Source organism: Microcaecilia unicolor, chromosome 6 (genome assembly GCF_901765095.1).
Source record: "Microcaecilia unicolor chromosome 6, aMicUni1.1, whole genome shotgun sequence".
Lineage (NCBI taxonomy): Eukaryota > Metazoa > Chordata > Amphibia > Gymnophiona > Siphonopidae > Microcaecilia > Microcaecilia unicolor.
In genome coordinates this window covers 157873781-157891143 of record NC_044036.1, presented here as the reverse complement: position 1 = coordinate 157891143, position 17363 = coordinate 157873781, and the positions used below count along the sequence as shown (strand labels likewise).

Here is a 17363-nt window from a genome sequence, read left to right as displayed (position 1 = left end):
CCTAGAGATCAACGTTAAAATCCATGCATATTCTATAACAACGCGCATAACTTAATTGGCTTAACAAGCTAATCAGTGTTGATAACAGCTCCTAACAAGCAATAATGAGCACTAATTGGCAATAATTAGAATTCATGCGCACAACTCGCTAAGCGCATTCTGTAATGTAGTGTGCCTAACTTCTAACATGAGCAGGCAAACAAGGGGTGTGGTTATGGGTGGGGAATGGGCGCTTCATGGGCATTCCAAAATGGTCGCACATACTATATGGCCCAGTGCGCCTAAATCTAGGCGCTGCGATTTACACCACATTTTCGTTGGTGTAAATGGAGGCGCATAGTTTTAGGCACTAAAATATCAACTAAGTGTATTCTATATACTCTGCCTAAATCTAGGCACCGCTTATGAAATACACTTAGCACTGATTTTGACGCTGATTTTTTAGGCACCATATATAGAATCTCCCACTTATTGCCTCAGGTACAAACTTAGGGGTCCTTTTACTAAGTCGTGCTAATGGTTTGCGATTTATTGAAACTTACTACTACTAATCATTTCTATAGTGCTACTAGACATACACAGCGCTGTACACATTATATACAGGTACTTTCTCTGTCCCTAGGGGGCTCACAATCTGTTTTCTGAACCTGGGGCAATGGAGGGTTAAGTGACTTGCCCAAGGTCACAAGGAGCTGGAGTGGGAATTGAACCCAGGTTGCCAGAATCAAAGCCCGCTGCACTAACCATTAGGCTATTGCTCCGCTAACTTGCAGATCTTAGCGGTTTATAATCCAACAGCAAAATTCCACAGGATGAAAGGAACTACAACAGTGGAGTGGAGGAGTGGCTTAGTGGTTACAGCACCAGTCTTGACATCCAGAGGTGCCTGGTTCAAATCCCCACTGCTGCTCCTTGTGATCTTGGGCAAGTCACTTAGGGGGTCTTTTACTAAGGCGCAGTATGGATGTCGCTAATGTTTAGCGCTTGCTAAAGTAAAAGAAGCCCTTACCATCCATTGCCTCTGGTACAAACTTAGGGTTGTTTTTTTTAACCAAGGCACATTAGTGTAATTAGGGCACACTAAACATTAGCGATGTCCAAATATTCCTATGGACGTCACTAATGTTTACTGCCCCCTAAATATTACAGCATGCTAAAGTAAAAGGCCCTTAACCCTCCATTGCCTCAGGTACAAACTTTTGAGCCCTCCAGGGACAGAGAAATGCCTAGTGTACCTGAAAGTAACTCACCTTCAGCTACTACTGAAAAAGGTGTGAGCAAAATCCAAATAAATAAAATAAGCAATAGGAAAGAACATCACACTTACTGAAGAAACACTCAAAGTCAGCCAAAAGAGAAGGAAAAATGAGAGAGTCAGAAAGACCAGTGAGGACATGAGGAAGGCAAAGAAAAGCAATGGACCCAGCTGTCATGTTCATGGAAAAGCTGTGTTTTTATGGCAGACTTACAGTTCTTAAAAGATAATAGCACACACTTACTGCTGACCAGCCCACTGTATACCTATGAATTATTCTTGATATATGAACAGTTCCCCCCCCCCAAAAAAAAAAAAGTTAGAACTACAATCAACAGCAGGGCATTCTGTGATGGCACAAATTTAAAAATATGCGAGTGGCACACAAAGGAATCACCAACAAAAAAGCAGATTATATAGCTTCCAAGACTTGTGCAGGCTATACCACTGGTTTTCTTTTTCTAACACTAATAGGAAAATCCTTAATACAATGGGCTTCAAAGCCAGACAAAACATGCATTGCATTATTTACCTACTGGAGCAAGATATGGCTTGTTTACAAAAAAAAAAAAGTCTTCCTGTAAACTGATTGTACCAGCTTCTAGTTTTTCTACTTTTAAGTGGCATAAGACAGCTTAGGAAGCTGAGAGAAGAGGGAAAACAAGACTAGAGAAGAGTGTTCAGAAAATAATGTAATCATTTGGGAGCCCTTTTACTAAGGTGCGCCGAAAAATGGGCTGCGCTAGTGTAGGCAGGTGTTTTGGGCGTGCGCAGATCCACTTTTCAGCGTGCCTGTAAAAAAAGGCCTTTTTAAAATTTTTGACGAAAATGGACGTGCAGCAAAATAAAAATTGGTGAGCGTCCATTTTGGGTCTGAGACTTTACCGCCAGCCATTGACTTAGCAGTAAGGTCTCACGCGTTAATCATCTATACACGTAGAATGACAATTACCACCCAGTTTCTGCCACGCACCAGAAAATAAAAATTAATTTTCCAGCGTGCGTAACGGACGCACATCAAAAATGAAATTACAACAAGGACCACGCAGTAGCCAGGCGGTAACTCCAAACTGATGCACATTGGGCGCGCATAGGCGCCTATACGGCTTATTAAAAGGGCCCCTTGGAGATTTTCAACCCACCTTTCCAAATCCTGTTCATAGTGGCTTACAACATTATTACAATGTACTAAGGCATCTCAATAAAATTTGTTTTCTTTTTTTTTAAATATTTTATTAAATTTCAAAAATACAGCAACACAAAAAGCAGTGCAACAAGATAAAAGACACAGTACAATACACAAAGACGAGTTCAAGTCATAAAATTAGTCCTTAGCGGAGAGAAAAAGGTCTAAAGATTTCCATTTCTGAATAGCAGTTTTAGGACCAAACATGGAAATTACTGTAGATTGCTCATACTTTTTGTATAGCAGAACCCAATTCCACCAAACCACACATTTATGTGGGAATTATCTTTCCAGTGCGAAATGATCAGTTTCACTGCAACTGAAACCAAAAAGTCAAACAATACCTTATGTTCTGTAAAGAGAAATGAGATACAAACTGATTTCCAGATTACATATTTAGGTAAAAAAAGATTCTTGGAATCCAAAAATCTTTTTCAATTTTTCCCAAACATTTGCCCAAAATATTACAAGATACGGACATTCTAACAAGAGATGGATAAGAGTTCCAGTTTTGTTCTTACATGACCAACACAAATCCCATTTAGAAGACCCAGACAGTTTACTCTTTCTAGGCGTCCAGAGAGCCCTGTGGTACACAAAGAAAAGAGATTGTGTTATTGCAGCCGACATTGACGCCCCAGGGCCAGTCGACCAAATTTGAGACCACTGGGTATCAGACAAGGTGTCATTCAAATCTAATTCCCACACATACTGCGTGGAACTACGTGAGGCAGCAACATCGGACTGCACAGCTTTGTAAAACAATGAGGCTGTGTGTTGCTGCCTACACTGATTGCCAACAATTCCAGAAAGAATTGTGCTTGTTACACCACTTAGTGCCCACTTTTTGGAGCTGAGAACACTACGTAACTGATACCAGTGCAATAATGTGCTTTCTATTCCATTACATTTACATAGGTGTCTAGACATCTCACGTTAATCCTGTTTTAGTCTCTAGAAATGACCTTCACTCTGATATTCGGCTGGAAACTGCATGTAAAATTCAGAAAAATGCCGAAAGTTCTGTAAAAATGCCACACGACTGCGCCGAGAACCCCTGTCCTAGAGGAAACTGTGGGATGAACCTAACCAGTCTCAGGTTTTCAAATAAATCCACTTTGAATTTGCATGTGATATATTTGCAAGTTCTGTTCCCGCAGTCATTGCAAGTGTTGATTCATTTGAGTTTTTAGCGTTAAGACGTCTCGAAAGGTGATAGCTTCGCATTCCTGCAGAGCTGTGGCTCCGTGCTTTCATCCAGAGTATATCATTTGACCCCTGATGTAGGCGCTTGTAAGCGCCGAAACACGGCCCGTGTCGGGTCCTTCTTTTACTCATATCAATAAAGACTGTTGGATTCAAGTCTCCAGTGGTGAATCGTCTTTGGTCAGCCTCTACTTTTTTTTTGCTGTGATTCGTCATCGTAGAGGATTCCCCTGTTTTGTACTTCAGAATGGAGGTAGCACATATAAATCTCTTTTATGCATATTCATTGTGGGTATCTTGAAAACCTGACTGGCTGTGTCCTGAGGACTGGATTGAGAACCTCTCTAAGATCAACATAGAGTCCTGGGACTATCTTTTTTTTTTTTTCTTGTCTTGTGTTATTTTTCCCTTCCTTCCTTTTGGATCTTAGTATGTCAAAAATAATTGTGGTTTATTATTTTATTTTACTACTTTGTTAGTGATAAACTAGGCCTCCGAATTCATGTTTTCTATATTGGAAATGTTTTTATGTATATTTTTAAAATTGTAAACGACCTAAGGGCCCTTTTTACTAAGGTGTGCTAGCGTTTTTTAGTGCATGCTAAATGCTACAGATGCCCATATATTCCTATGGGCGTCTTTAATATTTAGCGTGAGCTAAAAACGCTAGCGCACCCTTGGTGCAGCTTAGTAAACAGGGTCCTAGGTTTTTCCTTAGGCTAGGTGGTATATCAAAAGACTGAGAGTTGAGAAAAAAGTCAAGAAGGTGAACAGTCTTATGCGTAGCTGAAGAGACGTGCTGCATCAGAGATAAGCTGTGTAGAAGGTCAAAAAAGTCAGAGACCAAGGGTGCAGTGGGATCATGGAGGTAAAAATTAAAATCTCCAAGGACAGCCTGGAACAGACTTCCTGAGCCCATACGCCAAGCGCCCTCCCTGCCCATCTTCAAGTCCTTACTTAAGGCCCATCTCTTCTCCCTTGCTTTTGGCGCCTAACCACCTTCCCCATTCATGCTACCTACACTGACTACATAGTTTGTAACCTTTAGATTGTAAGCTCTCTTGAGCAGGGACTGTCCTTCCCCATGTTAAACTTGTACAGCACTGCGTAACCCTGGCAGCGCTATAGAAATGCTAAGTAGTAGTAGTAGTAGTGTATTGGGGGGAAAAAGCCTGTAGGGTCTGAAAGAACAGAGCAGTGACAGGAAGGGGAAGATAGATGAAGAGAAAATGGAGGGGGTGATCCCTCCTCCTTTGCAAGAAGCCAATTCATGAAGAAATAACTTCACAAATTTATAAGTGGTGAAGGAAATGCCTCCAAAAGAAGAGACAACAGTATAAATGCACTGTTCAGTAGGTCAATGTAACTGACATATCTGGCAGAGGATTCTAGAAGTGCTGCACACAAGCTAAGAAGAACTATAATTATGAACTCTCTGAAACCGATAATGAGAAGTAAGCTCTCACAGCTTCCCATTGAAGTGGCTCATTCTGCACAGCGATTGAAGGGCATTCCAAACAGAAATGGTTTCTCTGGGGCACAGGAAGAGGGACAGTTTCTCCATATGGATTAGCTTTGTGCTTATACAGTGGCAGTAATGTACCTGTATGTGACCCCCCTGAAAACTGCCCTTGCTTTAGGGTAGTGGGAGGAAGGATTTTCAGGGAGGTCGCCAAGGCAACAAGGGTTGGGATTGCTAGCCTAGTGGGTGGATTTGGGCAGGTGATAAAAGGGATTCTGTCTATGAGATTGTGGTCTTTGGTTGTCCACCCCCATGGAGACTCAAGCACCAAGGGGAAGTCCTGGACTCTAAAGGAAGGGCTTCTGCTATATCCAGTGAATGAAACCCCTGCCACAGGGCAGAGGGTGCCTACAGAAACTTCCCAACTTGGGAACGAAAAGGAGTGCTCAGGGGAAAAGACATCCTGGGTAGGAGAAGTGGGAGCAGGGGAGCCTCACTTCTGGCAGGACATTCAATGGGTGTTTAGAGGGGAATCCTGAACTGGGATGGGACAGAAGTAAAAGAGAAACCGTGCTGCTGATGCAGAATGATTGTTTGTGTTAATTTTGGCAATGAAAGGAGCCTGTCTGCAGCTGATCTACAGTTATATGTCCTAACTGTACATATCAGTTTATGGGTTTTGACTGTTTTAAATCAGTTTGAAGTTTAACCTAATGGCTGCTGGTTATTTTCTTTGAATGAATGGACAAGAGAGTATCCAGAGGAAGATAACCCCTGGCCTATGCCTACACCCCACTCAACATCTGAACTCTGTTTGCATATCCTGGTCCCGAGCACCTGACCCAAGGAGCTTAGCTGGTGCCTGTGAACAGAATGAGTGGGGCCAGTGTTATATGTACATGACTGTAGCTGGCCAAGAACTTATCAAATAAAGATGGATCTCTTTTGGTTTTGAATTTCAAATGGACCATTGGAATCCAGTTTGAAAAAACAGGGACCTCTGTCATTAAAAACAAATTCATAACAGGGTTATGAATTAAAAAAAAAAAAGAGATGGCAAACAGTACCACACTATAGAACTGTTCTTACCTGTTGCTGGAATTTAAAAAGGCGCGTAGGCATCTACGCATGTCCAACACATGTCAATTTGGAACTACCGCGTGCCCCGGGCGGTAATACCATTTTTTATGTGCGTCCGATACGTGTAGAGGAAAATATTTTTTATTTGCTACCATGCAGCACTAACCGGGGGGTAATCAGTAGTGAACGTGCACTGACGATTACCGCCCGGTTAATGCATGAGACCTTACCCCTAAGTCAATGGATGGCGGTTATTCCATTTTCGGCCAAAAAAAGAGGCCTTTTTTACAGGCGCGCTAAAAAATGGACCTGTGCGCGTCCAAAACACATGCCTACACTAGCCCAGGCCATTTTTCGGCATGCCTTAGTAAAACGACTCCTGAGTAACTTTCAGTTTAAAACCTAGGGCCCTGTTTACTAAGCAGCGTTACAGGCACGTTAATGTTTTTAACACGCGTTAACCATGTGCCTACAATATCCCTATAGGCGCCTACATGGTTAGCATGCGCGCTAAGTGTAGGCGCGCTAAAAACACTAATGCACCTTAGTAAACAGGGCCTCTAGTTAACAAAATACCACTTTGAGTGGCAAATGATTTTATCTTACAAATTACTGTTACATATTTAATGACCCTTCATTATTAAAAAATAATCAATTTTTCATTTATCTTTGGGCCTGCTAATTTTGGCTCATTTATACTTCATGGGATGTCAGATGTGCATTGACCTAAATACTTAAGCAAACCTTCAGCGGTCCTGTGCAAGAAAGAATGTTTGAATGTACTTGGTGCTCATAGATTAGCAGCCACGTGATTGAAAATGCTTGATAATGTAAACATTCAGCTGTTCACCCAACTTCTGCTTGAAAAATTCAATTCAATTCAAATCAATTCTTGTATACTGCTAATATCCCCTTTCCAGAGTTCAGTGCTGTTTACATTCTAGGTGAGACAAAAGCAGATAGTGTTAGTGTGAGGTATGAGAAATGTTACAGACCATTGGTGTAATGCATGAGATTAAAAACATTAAAGGAAAGGATAATAGATGATAGTAGGAGGTAGAAGTCATGATGGATTACTATGAAGCAGTCACTGGGAAGAGAAAGGTTTTTAGCCTCTTCCTGAAGTTGAGGTAGCTGTTTTCCATTCTGATGGGAATAGGTAGAGAGTTCCATATTTTGACTCCAAGTGCGGGGAATAAGGAGCTGAAAATCTTCTGACTTCGAATTGTCTTTTGAAACGGTGATGCTAGCATTAGCTGTTGTTTCAGTCTGTTAGACTGGACCAGACATAGCGAAGTGATCTTAGTCAGCAGTTCAGAGGTGAAGCCCTGTAGGATTTGAAAAACTAAACAAACAGCTTTGAACCTGAGACTTTCTGCTATGGGAAGTGCAGTGCAGTTTGTTTAGATGAGTTGAAAAACTAGTATATATCTATTCAATCTGTATATCATTCTAGTAGCTGTATTCTGTATGTTTTGCAGTTCTTTTTCTGATACTGACACAATACCAAGAAATAGAACTTTACAGTAATCTGAATGAGGTAGGACCAGTGCATTTTGTCTAGCAAAAAAGGTGCTACTACTCAAATGCCAGGCCACCCTTCAGGGATGGAGTGATCATTGAGGGACCCACCCCACAACAGCCAGACCCCCTGCAACCAGACACAGAATCTATGACAAAGCAGAATTTGTATGTAGAACCTAAGCTCTTTCATTAAAATATGAGAACCACGGGTCAATTTTAGCAGACAGTGGAAAAGGTGCTGGTACTCAGTACCCCCACGTACCCCCTCAAAAAAAGCCCTGGGTAGGACTAACATTTGGACTAGTAGTGCAAAGGCGTTATGGTCGAGGAATGGTCTGACTAGATGTAGCTGTCTCATTTTGAATAGTGTTTTCTTCCATAGCTGGTTAAAATGGGAAGAGAAGGTGAGCGAAGAATCAAGCAAGACCCCTAATATAATACCCTGTAAAGCTTTGACCCTTGGACAAAGATATTAATGATGCATTACAAACAATTTTTTAATTTGTTATTGTATAAACATTCATTCCCCATGGATAGTCAATGCAGGTCCTGTTCATATCCATGTTTTAAAAACCATTTCTACAAACGTTGCTTGCCTGCTTACTTGGGGGGGGGGGGGGGGGGGAGGATAAGCAAGTCAAATTGACAGTCAGGGACAAATTCAGCATTACTACTTCTAATATTGGGGGAGGGGGCACTGCTCCCCTATACCAAGCTCAAATTACACCTATGACCATTTCCACCCTAAAAATCATATCTATATTGCTTGCTTGAATAGTTTGCAAGCTTCAAGGAGCAGAGACCATCCCTTATGCATATGTGTACAGCACTGCATATATTCAGTAGCTTATAGAAATGATAAATAGCAGCAGTGGTAGTAACTGGCCGGGCATAGGTGCCAAACTGTAAGGAGTGTAACTCAGGGGCGTAGCTAGGTGGGGCCACGGGGGCATGGGCCCCCCGCTAATTTAGTCCTGGCCCCCTCTACTTTCAACCCCCCCTGCCGACCCTCCTCACCACCTTCGACCCGCTGCTGCTGCAAAGTACCTTTGCTGGCGGGGGTTGGGGACCCCTGCCAGCAAAGGTATCTTGCGGCAGCAGGGGTGGGGTCGGCGGCTGGCGGAGGTGGGCTAAAATGTGCCCCCCACCTTGGGCTCTGGACCCCCCTCCCGCTGAGGTCTGGCTTCGCCTCTGGTGTAACTTGCTATGATAAATTTTAATTGATTTTCAGCAGAATTTCTGGTGCTTCCTCAAGGGTCTTTCTGCTCCAGAGTGCTCTCTAGCTCAGTGCTGAGTTTCTGCCAGGGCAGGCCAGGTGCCCTGACAATAGGAAACAGGGGCCCTTTTACAAAGCTGCAGGGGGGGGGGCTAGCACGTTGGTTGCGTGCACCAAATCTGTACTACTGCTGGGGTAGTGTGTGTGCCTGGCAGTAATTCTGAGTTTGGCGCAGGCCGAATCCCGCAGTAGAAAATATTTTTCTATTTTCTACCATGGGGGCATTTTTGGCCGTAATCGGCAGTGCAGGCCATGTTGGCACGCACTGTATGGTTACCACGCAGGTAGTGTGTGAGCCCTTACTGCTAGGTCAATGACTTGGGCTCAGGACATAAATAGGCACACACACGTTTTAATTTTTGCACACGCCCATTTCCCAGCCCGTTAAAAAAAAAAGTAGCCTTTTTCCCAGCCACGGTAAAAAGTGGCCCAGTGTGCACCAAAAAGATGCACCTACACTATCACAGGCCACTTTTTAACCACTGCTTTGTAAAAGGACCCCATAGCTCTTAGCAGCCCCCAAAGCAAAAATATGAAACTAATAAAATGTATCTGGAAGGCTGCCTAGAGTACAGTATCTGAAACCCATTTTGCAAAGGGACTCCACGTAGGAAATGGGACATCCTTATCAGGGCTTCACATTTCCCGAATATTTTACAAAGGCTCTGCTGAATGTGGAACTTTTTGTAAAATACTTATAAGGACACTAGTAACCAGATGTATATTTTCCAGAACAGAAAGATAAAACAAGGCAGACCTTGTAAAACAAAACAAAACAGTCTTTATTGATAGATTAAAAGCTCCCAGAATTTCAACGTAAAATGCTTTCACTGCAATCACAACATTTTTATGAGAGACTGATCCCAGGATCTTGCTTGCTACGATTTCACAGCTGTACCAGCTAGGCTGATTTTGGAATTTTATATCAGCTAGTGACCCACTGCCCCGATGCAGCCATTTGTTCTGGTGAAACATGGCCATGTCGAGCATTTTATGCTGAAATTCTGGGAGCTTTTAATTTATCAATAAATACTGTGTTTTTTATAAGGTCTGCCTTGTTGTTTTATCTTCCATATTGGATTTGGTGGACCACCTGCCTTACTGGTTTTTGACTCCTGATTTATTTGCCAGCACATACAGTGGAAGCAGTGATGTCAAAACAGTACAAGTAGAAGAAAGAAGAAAAAAAAGAGTGAGATCGCTTGGCAGCCTCCATGCATAGGCGTTGACTAAAATAACTGGGTTCAAATGAAGTTTGGAGAAATTCCTGGAGGAAAAGTACCTCAAAATTATTAGTCGAGTAGACCTGGGACAGCCAGTGGCGTAGCAAGGGGCGGTGGGGGCAGTCCACCCCAGGTGTCAGCAGGTGGTGGGGTGCTCCGCTCCTGCTGCTCCCCTGCCTTTAAAAAAAAAATTTGTGAAGCGGAGTCGCAGGCAGGCAGCGCCTCGCGTCTGCCCTGCTTGTAAAAGAAGTAAACCTCCTCGTCATCGTCGTCGGGCCTTTCTTCACTGGGTCCCGCCCTCCTCTGAGGTAGCTTCCTATTTCCGCGAGGGCGGAACCCAGTGAAGAAAGGCCCAACGACGACGAGGAGGTTTACTTCTTTTACAAGCAGGGCAGACGCGAGGCGCTGCCTGCCTGCGACTCCGCTTCACAAATTTTTTTTTTAAGGCAGGGTAGGAGCAGGAGAAGAGGGCTCTCTCGATGGAGCTCACTGGTAGGTAGGTTGGGGTGGGAGAAGGGAGAGGAGAGGGGTGTTGTGGGGGCTCCCAGATGGGATGGGGAGGGGGTTCTCAGATAGGAGAAGGGGGGTGGGGTGTTGTGGGGGCTCTCGGGAGGGGAGGGGGTTCTCAGATGGGAGAAGGGGACTGGAACTGGGGTCTGAGAAGGGGTCATGAGGGAAAATGGGGGCATGCGGATGAAGGGGGCTAGAACTGGGGGCTAAAAAGGATGGTAGGTGGGATAAGGGGCTAGTAGTGGGACTGGGGGCTGAAACTGTGGGGACTGGGGGCTGAAAAGGAGACAGGGAGAAGTGGCTGGGGCAGAAGCTCGGGACTGGTGAGAGAAAAGGGCTGGGGTTGAAACTGGGGACTGGTGGGATAGTGGGGCTGGAACTGGGGGCTGAAAAAAAGGGGCAGAGAGAGGGGACAGATCCTAGATGGAAGGGGGAGTGAGAGGGAAGGCAGACCCTGGATGGTTGGGAGAGGGAGGGCAAATGGTGGATTGAAGGAGCAGAGAGAAAGGGCAGACAGTGGATGGAAGGGATAGAAATGGAATGGGGAGAGAGAGAGGGCAGAGAGGGGCAGATGGTGGATGGAAGGAGCAGAGATAGAGGGCAGATATAGATGGAAGGGGCAAGGAGAGAGGGCAGACATTGGATGGAGGGGACAGCAGAGAGGGCAGACACTGGATGGCAGAGAGAGAACTAAGGCAGATGCTGGATGGATGGAGACAGTGAAAAGAAGATGAAGAAAGCAGAAACCAGAGACAACAAACTGTAAATAAAATATATATTTTTATTTGCTTTAGGATAAAGTAGTATTGTAGCTGTGTTAATAAATGTTTATAATAGAACATGTAAACAAGGTAATCTTTTTATTGGACTAATTTTAATACATTTTGGCTAACTTTCAGAGAACAAAACCCCCTTCCTCAGGTCAGGAAAGGATACTGTAACAGCACTATAGTATATTGACCTGAGGAAGGATGTTTTGGCCTCTGAAAGCTAAATGTATTAGTCCAATAAAATGGTATTATTTTATTTTCTATATTTGTTTTATTTCTATTTGTTAATTTGTAAAGTGGTCATTGGTACATGTTTTTCAAATTTACATCTGCTGTCTTTATATTTTGCACAGTACTAGGGGACATTTTCTATTTCTGTGGCGTTGCATTGTATGCAGAGTCTGGCATCTTGGGGGTTGTTTAATTTTTGTCTAAATAGAAAGTTTATTAGTATTCTATAGTGGATTAGGGTGTATCTGTGTTTGTGAAAAAGACATGGCTTTCAGTTGGCATTGACTGTGCAGGATCGACGATCTGTACTATTCTGTCTGGTTTCGTTTTACAGTAGGTGAATTGATGTTCTAGTGCTCACTGTAGTGTTTAAGATGTTTTCCTTTTCCTTGTGTGATTCGTAGAAATTACTGCTTATAGTATGGTAGAATTGCTCTATAGGTCCTGAGTGTTTTGTATTCTTGGCATGCCTAGTACTAGAATTTGGAGGGGGGGGGGGGGTTAAAAAAATGACCGGCCCCGGGTGTCAACTACCCTACTAGCTATGCCACTGGGGACAGCCATTGCTCCTTGTTACAAATGTGCTATAAAAAATGGATTCTACATTTTGGAAACGTCCAGGTACTCATGACTCAGACTGACCGCTGATGGAGACAGAATGCAAGGCTCAGTGACCATTAGTCTGACTCGTCTTAGCTTTTCTTATGTTCTCAATGCCATTATTTCCATGTGTAGATTCTTCAAAAAATGTTTCTATATATCTAGGCTGATATTTCCCTTGACAGGTGTACAGTGCCACTTATAAAAGTCATTCCTAAGTAGCCAAGATTTTGGCCATCTATGCTGAAATATTTGTTTACAGTCCAAACTCGGCTGTTATTGGTTTTCCTGTCTAAGATTCAACAAGTGGAGCTGAGGATGGTAGTTTCTTGGATCACTGGCTGAGCTTATCATGGAAGGGGAATTTAAAGGGCAATTCTATAAACAGTTCCTACATTTAGGTGCCAATTGAGCGTGCTAATTTATAGACTAGGTGCACTTATGCACGTGAATAATGTTACAAATTGGCATTTACACGTGTATGTACTAGGAACTATTCTATAAAATTGGCATGCTAGTCACATGGGGAAAATTCTATATATGGCGCCTAGAAAATACGTGCGGAAAACATTTCCACTTAAGTGTATTCTATAAGGGGTGCCTATATTTAGGTGCAGTACATAGAATACGCTTAATTGATATCCTAGCACCTAAGCACGTAGATTTAGGCGCATTGGGCTATATTCTAAAACAATGCATGCAAATTTTGGAATGACCACGAAACACCCATTTTCCCGCCCATATCCATGCCCCTTTTTCGTTGTGCGCACTAGAATTTAGGCACAGTGAGTTACAGAATATGTTTAGGAAGTTATGCACATAAATTCTAATTAGTCAATTAGTGCTCATTAACTGCTGTTAACAACGCTGATTGGCTTGCTAAGCCAATTAGATTACACGCGTTGTTACAAAATACGCTTGGGTTTCAGCGCAGAACACTAGGCACGCTATATAGAATCTGGGGGATGGCGGGTAGCAGCAATGGGCTGTACTAGTGAGCAGAGCGTGAACGTATCATGGGCGTTCCACCTAGCAACGCACACAGCTTATAGCATAGTATAAGATGCATACATTGCAAGGTGTACTTAGGTGTGACAGTGTAAGCTGTCATGCCTAAGTTTTGGCACACAAAAGCAGATTTATACAACTATTCTCTAATGGGTTAGGTGCGCCTTAATGTCGCTATGGAATTGGTGCTAAGTGTGTTTCATTGTTGCGTCCAGTTTGTAGAATTTCTGAATTTCTTAAATTTATATCCCACATTATCCCAAGAAGTCTTGAGTTCAATGTGGCTCACTGTAATTAGTAAATATTAGAAGATAATAACAAGCAGGGCTTTTTTTGAGGGGGTACTTGGGGGTACTGAGTATGGCACCTTTTCCATTGTGTGCTGAAATTGGCCTATGGTTCTCAAGTTTTAATGAAAGAGCTCAGGCTCTACACACCAATTCTGCCTTGTCATAGATTCTGTGACTGGTTGCAGGGGTCCTGGCTATTGTGGGGTGAGTCCCTCAGTGATCACCTCATCCCTGAAGGGTGGCCTTAGCATTTGAGTACCAGCCCCTTTTTTGCTAGAAGAAACACACTGATAACAAGTAGTATGAGAAAAAATATTGACTGTAAAGTACATTATAACAGTATGAGATAATGCATTATAGAATTATTATCCCGAGTTACATACAGTCTATGTTGATGAATGGAAGTATAATAAAAGTACAGGTACAGTTAATTGACATATTAAAGTGATCAAGGATACAAAACTAATTTTCAGTATTCGGAATCGGCTCATATAAATTAATATAAAGGAAATGAAAGCAGAAAATTAATTTTATGTTGATACTTTATTAAAGAGATGCGATTTCAAAAATTTGTGAACTATAATTATATTGATGTTTAATTGATTGATGTAGTAAATCCCATTGAAAATATAATTGTATTATAACCACTACCAAAACAGGAGGATTAAACCTCCCTTTAAAAAACAAAGAAAGAAAAAAAAGATTAAAAATGATACCATATTCCCTCAATTCTAAGACACAACCTCATTTTGCAAAAGTGAAAGACATGGTAAATAAATGCCGCAAACATATGCAGAAGGAAAAGCACAAACACTTTTATTTTCAATTACTGCTGGCTATGTGGAGAGAAAAACGAATTAGGCCGAACGATTCGAAATTTTGGACCTCGATCCTAAGACACCATCGAAACTTAAGCCACACCTACTTTCCACGGATGTTGTTAAACTAGCAAAAAGCATTAATCTTAGAATAGAGGTAATCTAGTATGCCAGTAATCATCCTTGTGTGTTCTGTTAAATATAACATAGCAAAACATCAAACAGAAGTACAGTAATGACTTGGAAGTTTCATCTGATTCAAGGTAGTCACTGCGTCTCTCTCTTATACCACAGGATGTTCAAAAAACACCATAAAGTCAAACAAGGATAATACATGTCTGCAATTAAAAACAAACAAACATAGGGGTCAGATCTATGGCTCAGGACACTGTTTTCTGCTGGCTTGGTAGGGGTGGGAAATCAACATGGAGATCCTTTGCTTTGCAGAGCTGGTAAAGCCTGGACACACCTCACTAAAGTGGCAGCCGCTACAGAACAAGCAGCAGTGCTGAATGTGCACCTGGGATGAGAAAGATCCCACTCTAACATAAGAAGCTCCTGACTATAAGAGCATGACTTTCTAGGGAGAGTCAGTAGAGACTGCCAAAAATAAAAATATTAAGACAATATTAGATTGTGTCTGAGCGGTACGGTTATAACTCTGAGTGACAGTCTGGAGCAAGTCTCTCTTGATTGCAGAAAAAAGTTAAATAATCTCTGTGTATGTGTGTGTTTACCTCCATTATCTGTGTGGACACTACAGATCTAACAGTTATTTGTGATATATACCTAAATACTATTTTTGGAAAATGGGGATCTTTTTATTTTTCAGATTTGTTCTATGTATCGCTAGTTGTTGTTTTTTTTTTTTTATCTTAGGACGTAAGTAACTAGAGCAAATGAACGTGTGAAATGCATGAGAACACGTTAAAAGTTCATATGAAAACTGCACAGAGAACATTAGCGGCAAGCGAAGCAGCACTTTATAGCAATCAAACGCTTGGCACCGACGTGAATTCAGACCTGAGAAACCTGAACTCCCCTGGGTTGACTTTGCAATGACTCAGTTTTCTCAGGTCACAGCAGGGACGACCTGCATCATTCAGTTTTCCCAGGGGTATTTTTGTCCCCCTTCCCCCAACAATATCTCCCAGCTTTCAAGTCTGTAGGCGCTTCACCCCCCCCCCCCCCCCCCCAAAGTCGTTTTAAAAAGTTGGCTGCTGTGAGCCCATCCCCCTGAGTGAAATTCAAACGAGCCAGTCAGGGTGGGCGCGCGGGCTCCAGACAGTGCGCGAGCGCAGCGCTGCTGCCTAGTAACAAACTTTCTCCTACCTCTCGGCTGCGTTGGGCTCGTTTTCCGCTTGCATGTGCTCTCGGTTGGGGCGGCGGACAGCGGCTGTGGAGAGCTGAAGGCGGCAGCCGCCCCGTTCCCGGAGGGGCCACGAGCTCAGCGAGTTCCGGGGCTGCGGTGGACCGAGCGACAGGAGCTGTTCGCCGGGCATGTAGGGAAGAGGACGGAGGCGGTGGCACCGGCAGCCGGCGAGCGAGCGTGCGCGAGCTGCCTCCGACGCCTCGCGCTTCCTTCCCCGCTCCGGCTCCCCCTCCCTTCTCCGCCTCGCCCGTTTTATCTCCGCCTTCCCTTCTTCCACTCTTTCTCTCCCCTTCCCCCTCTTGACTCGGTGCCTTGTGGAGACAGAGGAGTTGCCCCTCCCTTACCCACCTTATCCCGGGGGGGGGGGGGGGCTGCGGTATCCTCCGCCTTGGAAAGCTGCAGGCTTCACTTCAATGGGGACGAGTCAAATGCGCAAAAGTTTCCTTACATTTAAAATTAAGGAATTGTTGCAACGACATTCAGCAGGCTAAAACATCCGCGCTCTCTGCTTTGTTGCAAAAACGCAATTCGTTGAGGTAGAGTTACCTTTTGGGGGGGTATTCCAGGTGGGAACATATATGCAGTACGGGTTTTGCTGTTCAGGTTTGCAGAGTTGCACTGAACAAGGACAGATTTGCAAGTTGCAACCACATTAGAATCGGGTATCAGAGAATATTATATGCCACACATTCAACGAGGCACAGGAACTGATACACATAGTTTTAATGCTTGAGATACAATGTGTCATTTACGGGTAAATTCAAGAAAGGTCCACCAATAATGAGCTGTTAACAATCAATCAATTATTGGTGTTAATTGGTACTCATAGAATTGGGCCTTAGCACCCAAATATATATTTTTTTGGGGGGGGGGGGAGGGACTGTTAATCAATCAATCAATTATTGGTGTTAATTGGTACTCATAGAATTGGGCCTTAGCACCCAAATATATATTTTTTTGGGGGGGGGGAGGGACTGTTAATTAATCAATCAATTATTGGTGTTAATTGGTACTCATAGAATTGGGCCTTAGCACCCAAATATTTTTTTTTGGGGGGGGAGGGACTTAACAATCAATCAATCATTGCTGTTAATTGGTACTCATTATAGAACTGAAGCTTAGTGCCCAATTTTTTTTGGGGGGGAGGGGTGGAGGGGAATTATATAATGGCACCGAAAGTTAGGCACGGGAAAGAGCCACCTAAGCTAGTATTCTGTAAGTGCTCTGTGTGGAGCACTTTCTACAGATCTAACTTTGTGCTCAGCCCTAGTGTAAATGCAGGTGCACCAGTGCCAGGGGCATAGCCAGACCTCGACGGGGGAGAGGGGCCATTAAAATGAGGGTGCATGGCATGACAAGAGCAGGGTAGGCAATTCGGCAAGACGAGCGCAGGACAAATGATTCAGCTAGTGGGAGTTGGGAACCCTGTCAGCAAAACCAGAGGCAATTCGGGGGAGGGCCCATGCCCCCATGGCCCCCTGTACCTACACCACTGTGCATAACTAATGGCAGTTGAGTATGTCACTGACCCTATTCTATAATATTGCGAATG

The 17363-nt window shown here is 43.3% G+C and overlaps 1 protein-coding gene across 1 annotated transcript in view; it reads right to left on the bottom strand.

Moving 5' to 3' along the window:
* ARHGEF3 (Rho guanine nucleotide exchange factor 3) overlaps nucleotides 1–16020 on the bottom strand; it is a 256348-nt gene extending 240328 nt beyond the window's left edge. The window contains 1 exon segment of the mRNA XM_030205432.1: nucleotides 15772–16020. Within this exon segment, the coding sequence (XP_030061292.1) occupies nucleotides 15772–15941 (170 nt within the window). The 5' untranslated portion in view covers nucleotides 15942–16020.
* Nucleotides 16021–17363: the final 1343 nt, after the last annotated feature.